The sequence below is a fragment of the Ctenopharyngodon idella genome, chromosome 22, assembly GCF_019924925.1.
Source record: "Ctenopharyngodon idella isolate HZGC_01 chromosome 22, HZGC01, whole genome shotgun sequence".
Taxonomy (NCBI): Eukaryota; Metazoa; Chordata; class Actinopteri; order Cypriniformes; family Xenocyprididae; genus Ctenopharyngodon; species Ctenopharyngodon idella.
Window position 1 is genome coordinate 30,139,009 of NC_067241.1, and position 17,377 is coordinate 30,156,385.

The window sequence follows — 17,377 nt, forward strand, 5'->3', positions numbered from 1 at the left end:
ATATTAGATCCCTTTCTTCAAAATCACTTATTGTTAATGATATTATCAAAGATAATAATCTAGATGTGCTGTGTTTGACAGAAACTTGGCTAAAACCGGACGATTACATTACTTTAAATGAGTCTAGTCCTCAAGGTTATGATTATCGACACAATGCCCGTCAGAAAGGCAAAGGGGAGGTGTTGCTGTAATCTATAGTAATATTTACAGTATTAGTCAGAAGTCTTTCAAATATAATTCCTTCGAAACTATGGTACTTTACGTAACATTATGTAAGTTGACATTTGTGCTGGCTACTGTATACAGGCCACCAGGGCACCATACAGACTTTATCAAAGAATTTGCTGACTTTCTATCAGAGTTAGTACTAGCTGCAGATAAAGTCCTTGTTGTTGGTGATTTTAATATTCATGTAGATAATAAAAAAGACGCATTAGGATTGGCATTTGCAGATATTCTAAACTCTATTGGTGTTAGACAACATGTGTCAGGACCCACTCATTGTCGTAATCATACTTTAGATCTAATATTGTCACATGGAATCGATATTGATGCTGTTGAAATTCTGCAGCAGAGTGACGACATCTCAGATCATTATCTAGTCTCGTGTATACTACATTTAGTCAAGGCGGCTAAACTGCCTCCATGCCATAAATATGGTAGAACCATCACTTCTACCACTAAAGATTGCTTTATAAATAATCTTCCTGATCTTTTTCATCGCCTTAGCATACCAGACAGCTTAGAAGACCTCGATGTTGCAACAGAAACTATTGCCTCTGTCTTTTCCAGCACATTAGACTCAGTTGCTCCTTTGCGTTTAAAAAAGATTAAGGAAATTAATCCAATGCCATGGTACAATGACCACACTCAGGCCCTAAAGTTAGCAGCCAGAAAAATGGAGCGCAGCTGGAAGAAATCAAAACTAGAAGTATTTCGTATTTTGTGGAGAGAGAGAATGATTGAGTACAGAAAGGCCTTAAAATCTGCTAGATCTGCCTATTTTTCAAAACTCTTAGAAGAAAATAAACACAACCCTAGGTATTTATTTGATACAGTGGCTAAATTAACAAGAAATAAAGCTTCAACTTCTGATGTTTCCAAAGAGCACAGCAGTAATGACTTTATGAACTTCTTTACTTGCAAGATTGATAATATTAGAGAAAAAATAATAACCATGCAACCGTCTACTACAGTATCGTGTCAGATAGTGCATTGTAGTGTCCCTGAGGAAAAATTCAATTCATTTACTGCTTTAGGAGAGGAAGAATTGTCTAAACTTGTTAAATCATCAAAATCAACAACATGTATGTTAGACCCTATACCGACTAAGCTATTGAAAGAAATGCTTCCAGAGGTCATAGACCCTCTTCTCAATATCGTCAATTCATCTTTATCATTAGGATACGTACCAAAAACTTTTAAGCTGGCTATTATTAAACCTCTTATTAAAAAACCACAACTTGATCCTAGAGAATTAGTCAATTACAGGCCGATCTCAAATCTCACTTTTCTGTCAAAAATACTAGAAAAGGCAGTATCATCACAGCTATGTTCCTTTTTAGAAAGAAATGGTATCTGTGAGGATTTCCAGTCAGGATTTAGACCGTACCATAGTACTGAGACTGCTCTCATTAGAGTTACTAATGATTTGCTCTTATCATCAGATCGTGGTTGTATCTCTCTATTAGTGTTACTGGATCTTAGTGCAGCATTTGACACTATTGATCACAATATTCTTTTAAATAGACTCGAAAATTATGTTGGCATTAGTGGAATTGCATTGTCATGGTTCAAATCATACTTATCTGACCGTTATCAGTTTGTAGTAGTAAACGAAGACATGTCATATCGATCACAAGTTCAATATGGAGTACCACAAGGCTCAGTACTAGGACCGTTACTGTTCACTCTGTACATGCTACCCTTGGGAGATATCATTAGGAAGCATGGCGTTAGTTTTCACTGTTACGCTGATGATACTCAGCTCTATATTTCTTCGCGCCCTGACGAAACTTACCAATTCACAAAATTAACGGAATGCATAGCTGATATAAAAAATTGGATGACCAGTAATTTCCTACTACTAAATTCAGAAAAAACAGAGATTCTAATTTTTGGACCAAAAACTTCTTCACGTAATAACCTAGAATATTGTCTAACACTTGATGGCTGCTCTGTTAAGTCTTCGTCGTCAGTTAGGAACCTGGGTGTGCTCTCTGATACCAATCTTTCATTTGAAGGCCATGTTACTAGCATCTGTAAAACCGCATTCTTCCATCTTAAAAATATATCTAAACTACGACATATGCTCTCAATGAAAAATGCAGAACAGTTAGTTCATGCGTTCATGACCTCAAGGCTAGATTACTGTAATGCTCTACTGGGTGGTTGTTCTGCTCGCCTGATAAATAAACTACAGCTCGTACAAAATGCAGCAGCTAGAGTTCTTACTAGAACCAGGAAGTATGACCATATTAGCCCAGTTCTGTCAACACTGCATTGGCTTCCTGTTAAACATCGTATAGATTTTAAAATCTTGCTAATTACTTACAAAGCACTAAATGGTTTAGCTCCCCAGTACCTGAGCGAGCTCCTAATTCATTATAGTCCTTCACGTCTATTGCGATCTCAGAATTCAGGCCAGCTGATAATACCTAGAATATCAAAATCAACTGCAGGTGGTAGATCCTTCTCCTATTTGGCACCTAAACTCTGGAACAATCTTCCTAGCATTGTTCGGGAAGCAGACACACTCTGTCAGTTTAAATCTAGACTAAAAACGCATCTCTTTAACCTGGCATACACATAATACATTACCAATTTATATTTTCAAATCCGTTAAAGGATTATTAGGCTGCATAAATTAGGTCAGCCGGAACCGGGAACACTTCCTATAACACCTGATGTACTCGTTACATCAGAAGAAGAATGGCATCTACGCTAATATTAGTCTTTCTGTTTATCCCGAGGTTCACCGTAGTCAGCCGGATCCGGGCCGTATCCAGGTGAGACCAAGGACCTGCACCTTGACACGACCACAACGCAGCCCTGACGTATCAGCAGAGATTGAGTCAACTAGATCATCCACTGTGAGGGCCTCATCGACACGACAGCCACGACACAGTTCCTCAACAACCGTCCATACCGGCGTGATGAATACGATCCTCAATTGGATGGAACTGAAATAAATACTTTTAATGTTGCGATCCTATTGGACTTATGATAGCAACCTGAATTGTAACAAAGTACTGTTGGCCAGAGGAGAACTGGCACCCCGACTAAGCCTGGTTTCTCCCAAGGTTTTTTTTCTCCATTTAAACACCAATTTGCCACTTGTCTGCCACCTGATGTGACCTGATGGAGTTTGGGTTCCTTGCCGCTGTCGCCTCTGGCTTGCTTAGTTGGGGACACTTGACTTGACATTTGATATTCAACAGTGCTTTGATCTGCCTGCATTGACACTATTCTTTAAGAGCTGCTGTGCAGCCAAACAATGTACCAGTTATCAATGTAAAGCTGCTTTGACACAATCTACATTGTAAAAAGCGCTATATAAATAAAGGTGACTTGACTTGACTTGATATCGCCACACAGATTTTCACTTCAATGAGAAATAGTCACATTTTAATATCACAAGATCTCATCACACCCCTATATTCAGTATTTTTACTCATAACACCCCTATATCAGTTCAGTATTTTTGTGAATTTATGCTCTTAATAATTTTCACAGTGATGGCAGATACATTGTCCCTTCATCAGTGTAGTCAACATAGGAGCACATATAGTGTTACAACTCTCTCCTCTCCTGCTCCTGCATATAGGGCCGGATGATATGACCTAAAATCAAAATCTTGATTAATTGAACATTTTACCTTGATTACGGTTAATGAACGATTATTTTGTTTTGTTTGTTTGTTTGTTTGTTTGTTTTTTTGCCCTCATAGTGTGAACTTTTGCAGCGCGTTTCTGTATTTGCTTGTGTTGTGAACTTCTGCTGTGCGTTTCTGTGTTTGCTTGTGTTGTGAACTTTTGCAGCGCATGTGTTGTCAAAATGATGATGTTTTCTTTATTTGCTGGTGTTTTTTCTATCTGCATGTGTTTTCTTCATTTGCAGCACGTTGAGCTCTCTCGGCCACCGTATGATTGAGTATCAGAATCAGTAAAGGAACAACCAGTTGGTCAAATTTCTGTTATGTAAACAGGGTAACAGGCAAATGCTTTTTCGAACAACTTTTTGGAACCCAAGATCTTTGTCACCTCCAAGTTCTCCAGCCCAGTCACAAAGCTCGCATATAAAATCTGAACCAGGCCAATCAAATCCAGAGAGACTTGTTTTTCTTCCATGTGAGTTTTTAAATGAGCCTTGCATCCAAATGTAACCATGAGCTCAGCCAAAAGGAAGAAGACACTTAACCAAAAGGAAAAACCTCTATAAATTACTTTTCTATAAAATATTTTGACGATAGCATTTTAACTACCATGCAAATATAATCCTTGCATGTTGATGCTTACTAACACTATTAAAATGCACATACACACACACACACACACACACACTTTTAAATCAAAAACACAAGCATAAATTCATACACAAGTTCCATACACCTGGATCAATCATCAGTCAAGTCAAAGTTTATTTGTCATTTTAAAACTTGACAGGATTTATAGGTTTACAAAGATAAATCCTGACATGCTTTCCAGGTATTTTATTCTATAAATGACCTTCAGCTGTACCTCAGCTCTAGGCTCTGGTCTAAATGCTGAAATGCTTCGCTATCTAAATAGCCAGCATCCTAACTGAAAAGGAACCTGATTTGGAACGCTTTACAACAAACAAATAACTTCTCATGCAAAGCACAGAACTACTGAACTAATGCTAGGTGTTGTTTTCCATGTTGCCAAGCTAACAACTCAATACACTAATGAGCACACATCACTTATGATAAATTGCTTATGTTCCTCATTTGTAAGTTGCTTTGGATAAAAGATTCTGCTAAATAAATGTGAATAAATTAATAAATGTAGCCCTTGCTAATGCCTGAATTTGTGTTTACATTATAATGAATTACGCAATAGGGCTGTCACGAATAGTGTGGTCTTAATCAAATGCATGATGCAGGAATCAAACATGGATACTTTTAATAAACTCAGTAGATAAATGCAACAGGAGAAATACAATAACCCCACTTTACACAAGACAAGAACTGAAAAAGAACAGAACTAAACCTGGGGATATAAATACACAGAAGCAAACAAGGGAACTAAATGAGACACAGGTGACAATTAGAATCCATGGTAACAAACAGAGAGGAATCAGTAACTAAGGAGACAGAAAATAAACTGAAAGAAAACAGAAACAAAATGAGAACTAACAAAAGATAAACCAAACTGAACATAACCGTGACATAACTCCCCCTCTCACAAGTACGTCCCGGCTTAAGACGGGGGCCTGGTAGAATGGAGTGAGACCGGAGGGAGTGGGCCGGAGGCAAAGGAGGAGCCGAAGGGATAGAGGCCCGGAGGTCCGCTGCAGCAAAAGGATGAGGAAAGACCAACGTGGAGCCAAAGGGACAAGGGAGCACAGTGGAGCCTGAGTGATGTCGGACCATGGCAGAGCTGAGGGAGCGCAGAGCCAGGGTGGAGCCGACAGGCTGACAGGCCGAGGTGGAGTCATGGGCTTGGAGGTACAAGGTGAAGTCAGGGGATTCAACTGGCAGAGCTGAGCGGGGAGCTGGAACACAACATGAGGGTTAAAACCACATTTGGTAGTGGCTCAGAACAGATACGAAAAAATCGGATCTCACGTGAATTTTTGTGTTTACACGTGCAAAAAATTCCAATCTGTGTCAGATGTGAGTAAAAAATATGTTTTGTGTGTGTGTGTGTGTGTGTGTCAGTGTAAATACAACCGAAGGGATTTAAAAACCCTTGTCACAGGGAAGTAGGGATCGGAATAAAACAATGTTTTGTATGACAGTATTGTTTTGCTGCCTACCTTTTGGTTAAGTTGGGGAAGTATGTCTATGATGCCTACAGTACTGTCTAGGTAGGCAGCTCACTAGCTTTGGAGAGTGGTAATGTGTGCTGAGTGGAAAATAGTGAGATAGAGAAAGATAGAGAAGGGTGGAGGGTGGGAGGAAATTGTAAAAAATCTATGCCAAAATATGATATACACAGTGAAAAATATCCAAATGTCTGTTATTGCATCAAAGTACTGGGAACAAGAACACTAATCACATTGTATCCAACCAGTGATACACAGCTGAGTTTCTCTTTTTCCTCTTTTAAAGCCATTGTCTGAGAGATTGCCAGAGAGGTGCAGCTTCATATTGCTGTGTATGAATGCAGTGACAAAAGGAAAATCATATTGAATGGGAGTGGGACAACTTTTCCAGGACAGGGAGGATAGATAACCTTTGCTTTTCACTTTCTAGAACTCATAGAGCCAAAACAAGAAGTGAAATAGTATCTAACCCTTGAAGTTCTTCAGATCTTTCAGCCGTTGACAGGGTCTGCCAGAGTCTAGAGAGGGTTGCCAAAAACAATAGCAGGCACCGTGGCAAACAGATTTCCCCTCCAACCAGACCGGCTGCCTGACAGACAAGTGGAGAAACTGGAGGAGAGAAAGAGAAAAGGAGAGTTTCCTCTTCTAAGTGCACTAAAGTTAGATGAATGTGATTACCTTTCAAGGAGTGCAGCAAGAACTCATGAGAACATCAATTTATCTGCAGAAGGATAAAAGATCCTCCATTAAAAGGAGTAAAAAAAAAAAAAAAAAAAAAAAAGGAAGAGAAGACCCAAAAAAAAGTCTCTTTGGCCTTTTTACGTACCCCTCAAAAAACTTACGTCTTGCCCTTCTTTTCCAGCTTCTGACATCACCTTACCAGGCAACACCTGGAAGCATTTACCATCAAATATGGGGTTCTATCCAAAATTAATTTACACACTCAAGTGCTGGGCCAACACATCAAGCCAGTATCATCAAGGGCACAATTTATCACAAGAATTAATGGAAACAAAGCAAAAACTACATCCCTTTGCCCTGTCAGAGCAGGAATTCTACATTTATCCACTGGTGCAGCACAATAGGGCTCTTTGTTTGGCTTTGGAGCAGAGCTCTAAGAAGGTGCTGCTTTGAATGGCGTCATCACAATAATACCGTTTTGTTAGAGACCAAAGTCTCTGCTAACTTCATGTGAACTAACAAGCATAAAGTTCAGTTGCTATCATGCTGTATTTATCGTGATGATTAGAAATGATTATGCTCTTAAACAAGCAATCAGCAAACTGCTGATCTCTTGCTTGGTCCAAAAATTTGATGCTACGCCAAAGACTCTTAAAGGGTCATGAAACCCCAGAACACTTTTTTTGAGCTGTGAAGATATGTATAGGCTGCACATCATTGAAAACACTAAAGGTACTCATTAATTTTATTTATAATTTGAAATTAGTTATTTTTGCATTTTTCAGAGCGATTTCTGTCTTCCGGTTTGAAAAGCAAAGTCAGAGCTACGTCACAAAATCTGACGTCATCGTGTACTACCGGCAAGACCCGGAGTGCTGATTGGCTCCAGTATGGGCTGGTCGAACATGCTGACGTCAACAGTTTCTGCATTTATTCATGAGAAAAAGCACATTCAATCCAATCACTGCGCTGTAGTATGCATAAGATTATAATTGCGGTACTATGCATGAGGAAGTATCACTTCTCTTGCCCCTGTCTCTTGTCATTCAGAGACATGGGTCGTATAGTTGTGTTTGTTTCCTCAGTGCTACAACAAAAATGCATTTCCCTGAGACGCAACCAGAGCAGAAGTTTGGGTGCATGTGGATTGTTTTGCTGTAATCTATCAGCACAAATGGAAAATATGTTCGCATGAGATCGCATTACAGCGGATATTTCAAATGTCACAAAAGTGCTGTTCATTTACCTCTGCGTTCGGACATGCGAGCCGTATGTATGTTTCCCCAAAGACTATAGAATAACACAAGACATGTCACTCGTATTGTTTTGAATGGGAGAAAGTGTAACGCTCAATATGGCGGAATCAGTCCTGCCTTCAAAATAAGAGCCAATAGCCGACCTGTAAAGTCATCGCGTCACTGCAGCGGCCGTTAGAAGCACCGGTTTCTATAGAAACAGTCAGAAGCGCGCCTCCGAAATGAGGCACAAGAGACGCGCATTAGCTTGATCCAGCCTAAACACTGTTTTTTTTGTCATGATTTGAGCGTTTGGAAAAAAAAAAATTTATGAGACAGTTGTTGTCAGATTTCATTGATGATTTCAAATATGAAATTTAATCGAAAGCTTGGCAAACAGCTTTGGAGAATTTGATGTTTCCCCATTCTGCATGATGCCCAGGATGCCCGAGAGGCGTTTCAAAGATGGCCGCCGAGTGAAATGACTTGTCTTAAAGGGACTTTGGTTTCCCTCAGCACAGCAAGCACATGAGTGTTGTTTGTATTCTGCCCATGATGCAGTCAGAACTGAAGTTTGAATACAAACACATGAAAAATACAATTGTTATGATATGCACGTGGAGCACGCATATGATCGGTTTCAGTGCGGAGCTCCGCGATGAGTTTAACAACACTAGCCACGTGGATTATAGCTCATATACAGAATAAAGTATCCGTGTTTAAAGTTTTTATAGACATATTTCACACATTCTCCTGCACCAAACATGAACCAGCACGGTGTATGCACATATTCCATCAAGTCTTCTTCAAATGAATTATGTGTAAACTGGACACTGATACGTGTATCTGAACGCGATGACACGATTATTCTGATGAACAAAAGACATAGAGAATGGACAAAAATTAAACTATGTCTTTATTCATTTTGTGTTAAACTACGTGTCCTTTATCATGAGACTGCAGTGCTCGTAAACATAATGAAAGTATTATTAGCCCTTTTAAATATTCTTTCGCATTTCTCCCTTGTGCTTGGGAGTTTGTTGTCATTTTTCTCCGTGCTCATATTCATTATTCTGTATAATGAGTGTGTTGTAGGTCTGTGTTTCATTGGTTGTACTCTCCCTTCTTCCCTTCTAGGTCTGTGTTTCATTGGTTGTACTAATATATATATATATATATATATATATATATATATATATACACATACATACAGTATATACATATATATATACATATATATAATATATATATATATATATATTTTTTTTTTTTAATTAATGAAAATGTAAAAAATGTATGAGCTGTGGTTACATATACTAAGACACCACAAAAACAGGTGTCATCATAATAAGTAAAATGGAACTAACAGCCCTAGAGAAAATTATCTTAGTCAACAGAAACTTTGAAGAAATTTGTGGATATGTCACAGATTATTTCACTGATGTATCTGATGTAACTGCATACCTCTGCTACAATTTCATTAAGTGTTGTCAAAGGTCGTCACAATTCAAAGGATCATTTGAAAGAACCTTCATTTGGCATATTTTGAAGCAGGAGTGTAGCCATCATTTGAGGTGTGTAGTGCCAGCTTTTTTTTTTCTTTTTTTTTTTTCTTTTTACTTTTGTCTAACTGAAAGGTTTTATTTTTACAATGTACAAAAAGGTAAAAGCAGGTGTTTTTTAAAAGCCACTCTATCACTATATACTCTGGATGATTTTGTTTCAATATAAAAAATGGCAGGTTTAACCATTATCTTCTTATATAAAAAAGTTATTATAGCAGCCTGCTGTGAGTCAATCATTTTATTTATAAATTGAAAATGGTCAATACTTCCATTAGTATTTAGGTTCAACATTGTGAAAGGGAACCATGCAAGTTATAATGCTGCCTGATCCAGATAGACGTAATGGTTGTTAATGCGTGTAGATCTGAATTCAACATTAACAATCAACATCTTTATTTTAAATTGATACACATTGCCTCACACTGAAAAAAAAAAAAATCTGCGTAAAATTTACAGTAAAAACCCGGCAGCTGTGGTTGACAAAACTTTACCATAAAAAATATGATAGCAATGTTTTAGGTTTTACGGGACAGCACTTAGTTTACTGTCTATTTTACTGTTCAAAACCATATAATTTAAAGGTTTATACTGTAATAATTATGGTTCATAACTGTTTTTTTTACACTTACACACTCATTATACAAAAATTCTGTTAAATTTACGGTAAAAAACGTATTTCATACCACCAAACACAGCGGTGATGAGAGTCACATGATGAATCAAAGTTCATCACAAGCAGCATCACAAGGTGTACACAGTGTCATTCACACAAACACTAAACACCATCATGGTAACAGACATGAAATTTTAAAAATGCAATAAAGATTAATTTTACAAAATGTGTTAGATGTAACATAAAACCCTAATTTACATAACTGATTAGAAAAAACTAAGAAGAAACAGAGTTCTTTCAACAAAAATACATCAAATGTAAAGTGTCACGCAGGGAATTGTGGGAATATCAATTTACGTTTTTTCATTGTAAATTATACAATGACTTATTTTTCACTTCCAAAAACTGTACATTTAACGGTTAGATCTATTACCATTAGATCTATTACAGTTATTCACCGTATAGTACGGAAACTTTCTGTAAACCAATTAACTGTTTTTCACCGTAGCATTTTTAATATCACGGCCATTTTTTACAGTGCATGAAAACCTCTACATGAACACACTTGCCCAATGAAAAAGTGCAGGGGATGAATTTATGTTTTATTAAATCTACATCCATGTTTTGAAGAATGTGTCAAGTGTATCTTTTGCATCCCCCAATCACCCACAATCCTTTGCACACAGTCCAATTCATTAAAAGAACTGGTGGAAAATCAATTGACACCGAGTTTGTTCGATTTCATTATGTAATGCAAGCACTGATCATACAAGAAAAAATGTTTTTCTAATTAAAGGGGAAATTAATTTGATTAAACATTATGAGGGCACATGAATTTAAAAAAAAAATAGTGATGAAGTGCTCATTTATAATATCAATATTCCATAAAAATTATTGTCAATTTTGATTTCATAGTGACTTGAATGCTGCTTGACCATATCTTGTTTACTTGATACTCAAACAGAACTCAAGCAGGAAGATTTAATGGTATGAATCTTGCTAACTTTGTCAATTACTCCATATCACATTAACTCCAATCCCCATCTTTACTTGTAAGAGAAAAAACAAGAGAAAAGCAAATAGTCATAAAAACAGCAGTCAAAACCTCCAAAGTTCCGCACACATTTAAAGACATCATATTTGCAGAGACCAAACTCAAAGCATAAAGCTCCACTTTCGTAATATGTGTTGGTAATTTTGGGAAAATAACACACAGCCTAATGAATAATCCAGACATCTATCAACCTTTTTTTATAGGTTTATAGCAGGAAAGGCATGCAGCTGGCACTATAGCTTCCTGAGATGGAGGGCAATGCTATAGAAAGAAACAGCCATTTAACCCCACCCGTCTATTATAATCACAGGGATTATGGGAAATGAGAGGGACAGAAGCGTTCATTTGGATTACGAGCTGAGCTCTGCATGCAGGCAGTAACAGTTTTTTTTCTTTCTTTCTTTTTTGTTCTTAAAGTGTCTAAGAGGCAGAGTAGACTAAAGACTAGTTAATGCTGACTGACACATTTCAGAACTTTAACCTGTTCTCTCATTTGACTGAATTACTGAAGCTCACAAAGGAGGCCATAATTCAAAAACAACCATTTCAAAGCACGTCTGAAGTCAGGGGTGCAACTGTGGTTTGACAAGTGGGCAGGATCAAAATTTATTTGGTTTGTAATTAATTTATTGGTAATATCTAGAAAAGCTACAAACATTTGCATTTTAATACTGCACTAGGATTCCAAATGTAGTCATTCTTATTTTCATTATACCACATTGTCATAACTTCGGTAGGCTAATTGTAATCAGTAATCTAGTATAGTAACAATGAAGTTTAAAATCAGAGACACAACCTAAACGTAATTATTCTAAATCTTATGTTGAGGTGACGTGGCCAGTCAACAACACCAGTTTTCAGCAAGCACCTGAAAAAATGTATCTAGCTAAAATATAATTGTTTCTAAAAATAAAAAAAAATCAGCATTTTAGAGAAAATAGCTAATTACACTAAAAGCTACAGCTACATATGGAAATTAGAAAGAAAAATCTGAAATAAAATGAGATCAATGAGGCACAAACAAGACTCTTGACAGTAGAATGAGTAGCTGTAGTATTTGAATGTGGATGGCAAAACATATGAGAAATGTTTGCTTCATATTGAGATCTCTTACATTCCATTGCATCTTGGTTAATCTGAGACATCAAAAAAAAAAAAAAAAAAACTTTATTAGAGGACACAAGATTATAGATTTTGGAGAAGCATCTGAGAACCAGGAGACATTAGCAAATGTCTATTTGATCTTTATTTAATCTTATTGCTAAGAGAGACATTTGGGGTATAAAAGAGACAAAACTGAGAAATATGGGGAGGAATATCAACAAAAAATGTGACTGTCTAACACCGATAAACTGAAATCACTGAAACAGTGAAATATTTGGCACTAATTTCAGTAAAATTCCAATGGACAGACATCATCTGACTAACCTGAAAAACCTGGAGCAAATCTACAGTGCCAATATCACACCTGACCTGAACAGTGTGGTACATATAAACTCCAAAGATAGTTATCACTGATCAATTATCTATTTAAATGTAAGTAATTACTATACCTTAAAACGTATAAAGCAATGTCAGTAATGATGGTTTAGTTTCAGTGCAATGAAATAAATCTACTGACAATGGTAGTATAGTAGGATATATATTTCAGCGTTTTGTATTTGAACTGTTTGCATTTAGGATAGTCAGTGGTCTGATGGAGACTGAGGGGTCTGTGTTTGCTTTGGCAGCTCCACTGATACAAATCCTGCTTATGTGGCTCAGCTAACCTATAACAGAAAACCTGATTGAAATCAATGTGAAGCAATAAAAACATAATTGCTGCAAACTCATGCCAACATGCCAAGTGTTACGTTGAGGGAAGTGACTAATTAACTGTTACTACATTCAGCATTTGCCAACCATAGTAAAACTAAAGCTTCAAATTTTAGATTTTTTTTTTTTAATAACATGAATTTGTAGGTAACTGCTAGGAATGTGATTGAAAAATGTCCATAAATGATTAATAGTCTATGTTGCATAATTTCCTCTAGTTTAAGTCAAAAGCACTAAATTTTCTTTGACATTAAATATGTTTCTAAATCCAAGTCTTTGTCCATATGATTTGTTTCATCCAGCAGGTGAATATCCTAAGTTTGACTGTTTAAAAAAAGTGTGCTTGCCTGCCCTCTAGTGGCCTTATATGATATTCAGGGTCACAAAAAACCCAAATCGAGAACAATGAAGTGAAATAATTAGCTTTAATAAAATGAAATGGTCAAAAAAAATATTATTCAGGAAATGACAGAAGAATAACCAGATGCTGTAGTATCTGATGAATGCAGTCTGAAAAGACATGATTATGTTCATGTGAAAACAATATAAAAATTGCAGTTTCAAACAGCTTCTTGCAGTGTATTTTTTAAATATGCAATTTCAAGCACAACACGGAAGTGGCTCCAACACGTGAAAAAGCATCAGTCCACAGCGACTCCCTCTGGAAGGTCCACCACCACTGGAGCACATTCATCAAGATCTGCATCGAAGTCCCACCGAAACTTTTTGGTTAGATGGACTTTAAATTTTTCAGCTCTTTTCCGTAATGTGCTGTCGACCCCGGGACTGCTGGCAAACTGGAAAAAGTCCTGAAATGCACCAACAGGAAGAAAAGGGATTCAAACTCATTAGTTACATTAAAAAAAAACACACACTGTTTGGTAAATGCATCATGTACATGTTGACTGAAAGTATGGTGGCCGAAAGAGCTCAATGAGCAGCAACTGAAGAAAACACATGCAAATAGAAAAAACAGTTTGACAACACATCCCGCAAATACAACGAAACCAAATACAAAAACTTGCTGCAAATACAACGCAACCAAACACAGTTTCTTCAGTTGCAGTGCTTTGAGCTCTTTTAGCCACCGTATGAAAGAGACCAAACTCTGATTATGAGACCAAACCAGTCCAGCTCCAAGCCAGCAGTTCCCAAACTTTTTTTGTCAACTGGACTCCATTGACATAAAATATTTACTTGAAGTACCTCTAAGAAGTAATATTTCAATAATTTTACATTAACAACTGAGCAATTAACAATTATTAACAATTAAACATTCACAGCTTTACAGTTATCTGACATGAAAGTAAACAAATAAAATATTATTTTTGTTGACTTTTTTATTATTTTGATTGTTTTATTTTAAACAGAAAATAGAGCTTAATTATTAAAAGCTTAATTATTAGCTTTTCATCAAATCATGAACCCCTGCGAAACCTTAGAAAACATTTAAGAAGCATTATATGAATAAATGTTATATGAAACCCCTAAAAAACAGACTGATCTATATTCAAATCAACATGAAATTAGTCATTTCCAACCTTTTTGCACAATTTTGGTGACATGAAAAATTGTTTCAGTGGTGAAACAAACTATTACAATTCATTTGTACAAATATTGCGTAATATTTGTACAATAAGAATGTGTATTAATAAGTAAAAATGGTTTCTTTTGATTTTATGTTGACTTTAAGATGACCTGAATGACTTTGGTCATGTTCTAAATCCTGTTGAAACTAGGATTTGAGAGAGGAAAACCGTGTGAACTGCACCTGAAGTGTGGAGGTGAGGAAGTTGTTCTGGGACACAATGTCCACAAAGAAGTCCGGAGGGATTTCTCCCAGCTGATGGTAGAGTACAGCGATGAGACCCAGATACAGATCCTTCCTGTCCTTCATGGCCTCCTCAGAGCGGCACAGCAGAGCCAGCAGGCTTTTCCAGTGCTCAAAAGCCTCATAAACATTCCCAATGAGGAAACAAATGAACGCAAACTGCAGCTCTCCTACAAACGTCACAACACATGATGATGTTTTATGATTCAATATTTCAGTACAGTACTTGCAACTAGATTTTTATATTTGAGTTCTGGTAATATTGACTGTTTTTTAGTTTTTAATCAAATATGACCAGCCTACAAAAACCTGTTTATAAATCTCTCGTTATGCTGTTATTGCCAAATACTGGATTTAGTCTTTTTGTCAACTTGTTTCCTTTACTCTTGAACACATGGGATGGAAAATGCTTTATTTGCAAATGTTTTATGCGATATTCCAATTTTGCGCACAAGTTAAATTCGCAACTTTGAATGGAAACATAGCTAATGAGGTGCATAAGCTCAGATCAAATAGGCCTATGATCAATTGGTTCCAAAAATAAAAACAAAACCTGTTCTAATTGAATGAAAACAAGTTGACAAAAAGATTGAATTCAATATTTAGTGATAGTATAGCAGAATGCGAGATTTACAAGCTATATAAAAAGACGGTTATTTATAAAGGATTTTCAGCACAGCACAGATTACTTATAACATAATGACCATCCCTTTAACCCTCTACAGCACAGCGTTGCCCTCAGGCAACGGAAAGTTTTCTTAAGCCCTATGTTTAGTAAATTTTTCTTTAAATGATTACAACCAATTAGAAAGGTCGAGAAAGTACCAAAGAACAGTCCAGTAAGGTGTGGGAGTCACTATCAAGCACCATTTAAAGGTGGGACGTCCTGTTTTGACACATGGTCACAGGAGCACATGGCGTGAGAAGGCGGCAAGATTATTTGCTTTAGTAATCCTATTTAAAATGACATGAACTGTACATAAAAATATGTGTGTGTATGAATTTTTTTTTTTATCAATAAAATATTTCCAAATGAACCAAAAAATGATGTGGAATATTTTTTTTCATGTGCCATCATGTGTGCAGTAGAGGGTTAACATGATGTTTGGTTAGTAAACTGAAAAGTAACCAATGCTCACCTAGTACATTGAGAGGTTGCTCTTTATAATGGCTCTCAAGCACGCAGTTAAGAGTGTAACTCCAATCCATACTATACTGGGTGATCTGTGCAGGTGTTGCCCCAGGAGGGTATGCCTGTTTCGGAATGTGGGAAAATCGCAACTCTGTGCCTTCCCTTTGTTTCATTCGGGGCAGTCTGTCCAGCCCCTCCTTCATACTCTGACATTCCTGATCATTGCGGGGCAGATTCTGCTCTGCCCGGTCTTTAGTATGGGTCAGCTGAAGTTCTGGGATAACATCACTAAAGGCGCACACCCGCCCACTGAGGGGCTGCAGAGCAATTGCAACCTCCTGACTGAGTCTGTCGGTCAGGGAAACCCACTTCCGGAGTGTGTCATAAGGATACGGGCCCAGATACCCATCCAGTTCGCGAAGATTGGACCTTATGCGCTCCACCTCCTCTGGGTTCTGAGAGAACTCCAAGTCATCTTCACTCTTGTTCCAATGAGCTACAAGCACCTCGCGAGGTTTCAGGGACAGGAACAGGCCTATTTTGGGGCTAATTTCACCACAAGCTCCATTCGTGCTGACGGAGCAGTAGTGGAGGAAGTGAAGCCCTGGAGGAATCATCTTCACCCCACGGAACCGAGGGCCCAAAGTCCAGGTTTTGTAGTCAAGTCCCAACTCTGTTCCCTCAGGAACACCAAGTATGACAAGCGTGGCTCCTTCTTCAAATAAGCCCCGAGCCACCTCAGGGTCCATATCTGTTCCTGCCATATCTGTTTAAAATAATTGTCACAAAAAATATTACTGTACAGTAAATGTGACTGGAATCACAGTGCAATGAATGATAATAACAATTTCAGATATTGTCATTTGTCTATGTCATAAAAGATTACTATGTCAGAAAGTTGTGCATTAAAAGTAATACATTTCTTAAATATAATGTAAACGACATTACATTAATAAAATATTTAGGCAAGGCACCGTATGAGTAAGCTAGAAAAACTGTTTTCATAATAATGTAAATAAATAACCACCAACAACAAAACGATTGTAAAAAATGAATGTCATAAAAATAAGTGCAAAACAGTAAATATACCAAAACAACCGCGCTCAGTCACACACAAATCCAAAATTTCTGCGTAAAGGCCATGTGAATCAAGAAAGAAACTTCCGTATAAGTCTTACATAAAGTCAAAATAAAAGCCCTGCTTCACAGTTGAACACAACATCCATCTGCAGTTGTTGATAGTGACAAAATGTGTCACCCTACAAGTTTAATGTTTGGAATTTAGATATTTAGAAATACGTTATTAATGTTATTCATTTTAATAACCCTATGACTAAACGTGTTTTTTCTCGTGCTCTGTTAAAGTGTCATATATAAGTATATCAAAATCCGTTTTTCCAAAATAAATGACGTATTAGAATTGTATCCAACTGCTATTTTCT

The 17,377-nt window shown here is 37.0% G+C and overlaps 1 protein-coding gene across 1 annotated transcript; it reads right to left on the reverse strand.

Moving 5' to 3' along the window:
* Positions 1–13,378: 13,378 nt before the first annotated feature.
* On the reverse strand, positions 13,379–17,342 carry aar2 (AAR2 splicing factor). The gene is made up of 4 exons (XM_051880565.1): positions 17,025–17,342; positions 15,943–16,701; positions 14,744–14,973; positions 13,379–13,781 (listed from the first exon to the last, which is right to left on the reverse strand). Exons 2-4 carry the CDS (start codon positions 16,697–16,699, stop codon positions 13,614–13,616), a joined length of 1,155 nt encoding a protein of 384 aa, XP_051736525.1. The 5' UTR covers positions 16,700–16,701; positions 17,025–17,342; the 3' UTR covers positions 13,379–13,613.
* Positions 17,343–17,377: the final 35 nt, after the last annotated feature.

Coding starts and splice junctions, on each gene's coding strand:
- aar2 (XM_051880565.1), bottom strand. CDS start 16,699: ATGGCAGGAACAGATATGGACCCTGAGGTGGCTCGGGGCTTATTTGAA. Junction 14,974..15,942: donor GCAACCTCTCAATGTACTAG/GTGAGCATTGGT, acceptor TGACGTTTGTAG/GAGAGCTGCAGTTTGCGTTC. Junction 13,782..14,743: donor TCCTCACCTCCACACTTCAG/GTGCAGTTCACA, acceptor GGTGCATTTCAG/GACTTTTTCCAGTTTGCCAG.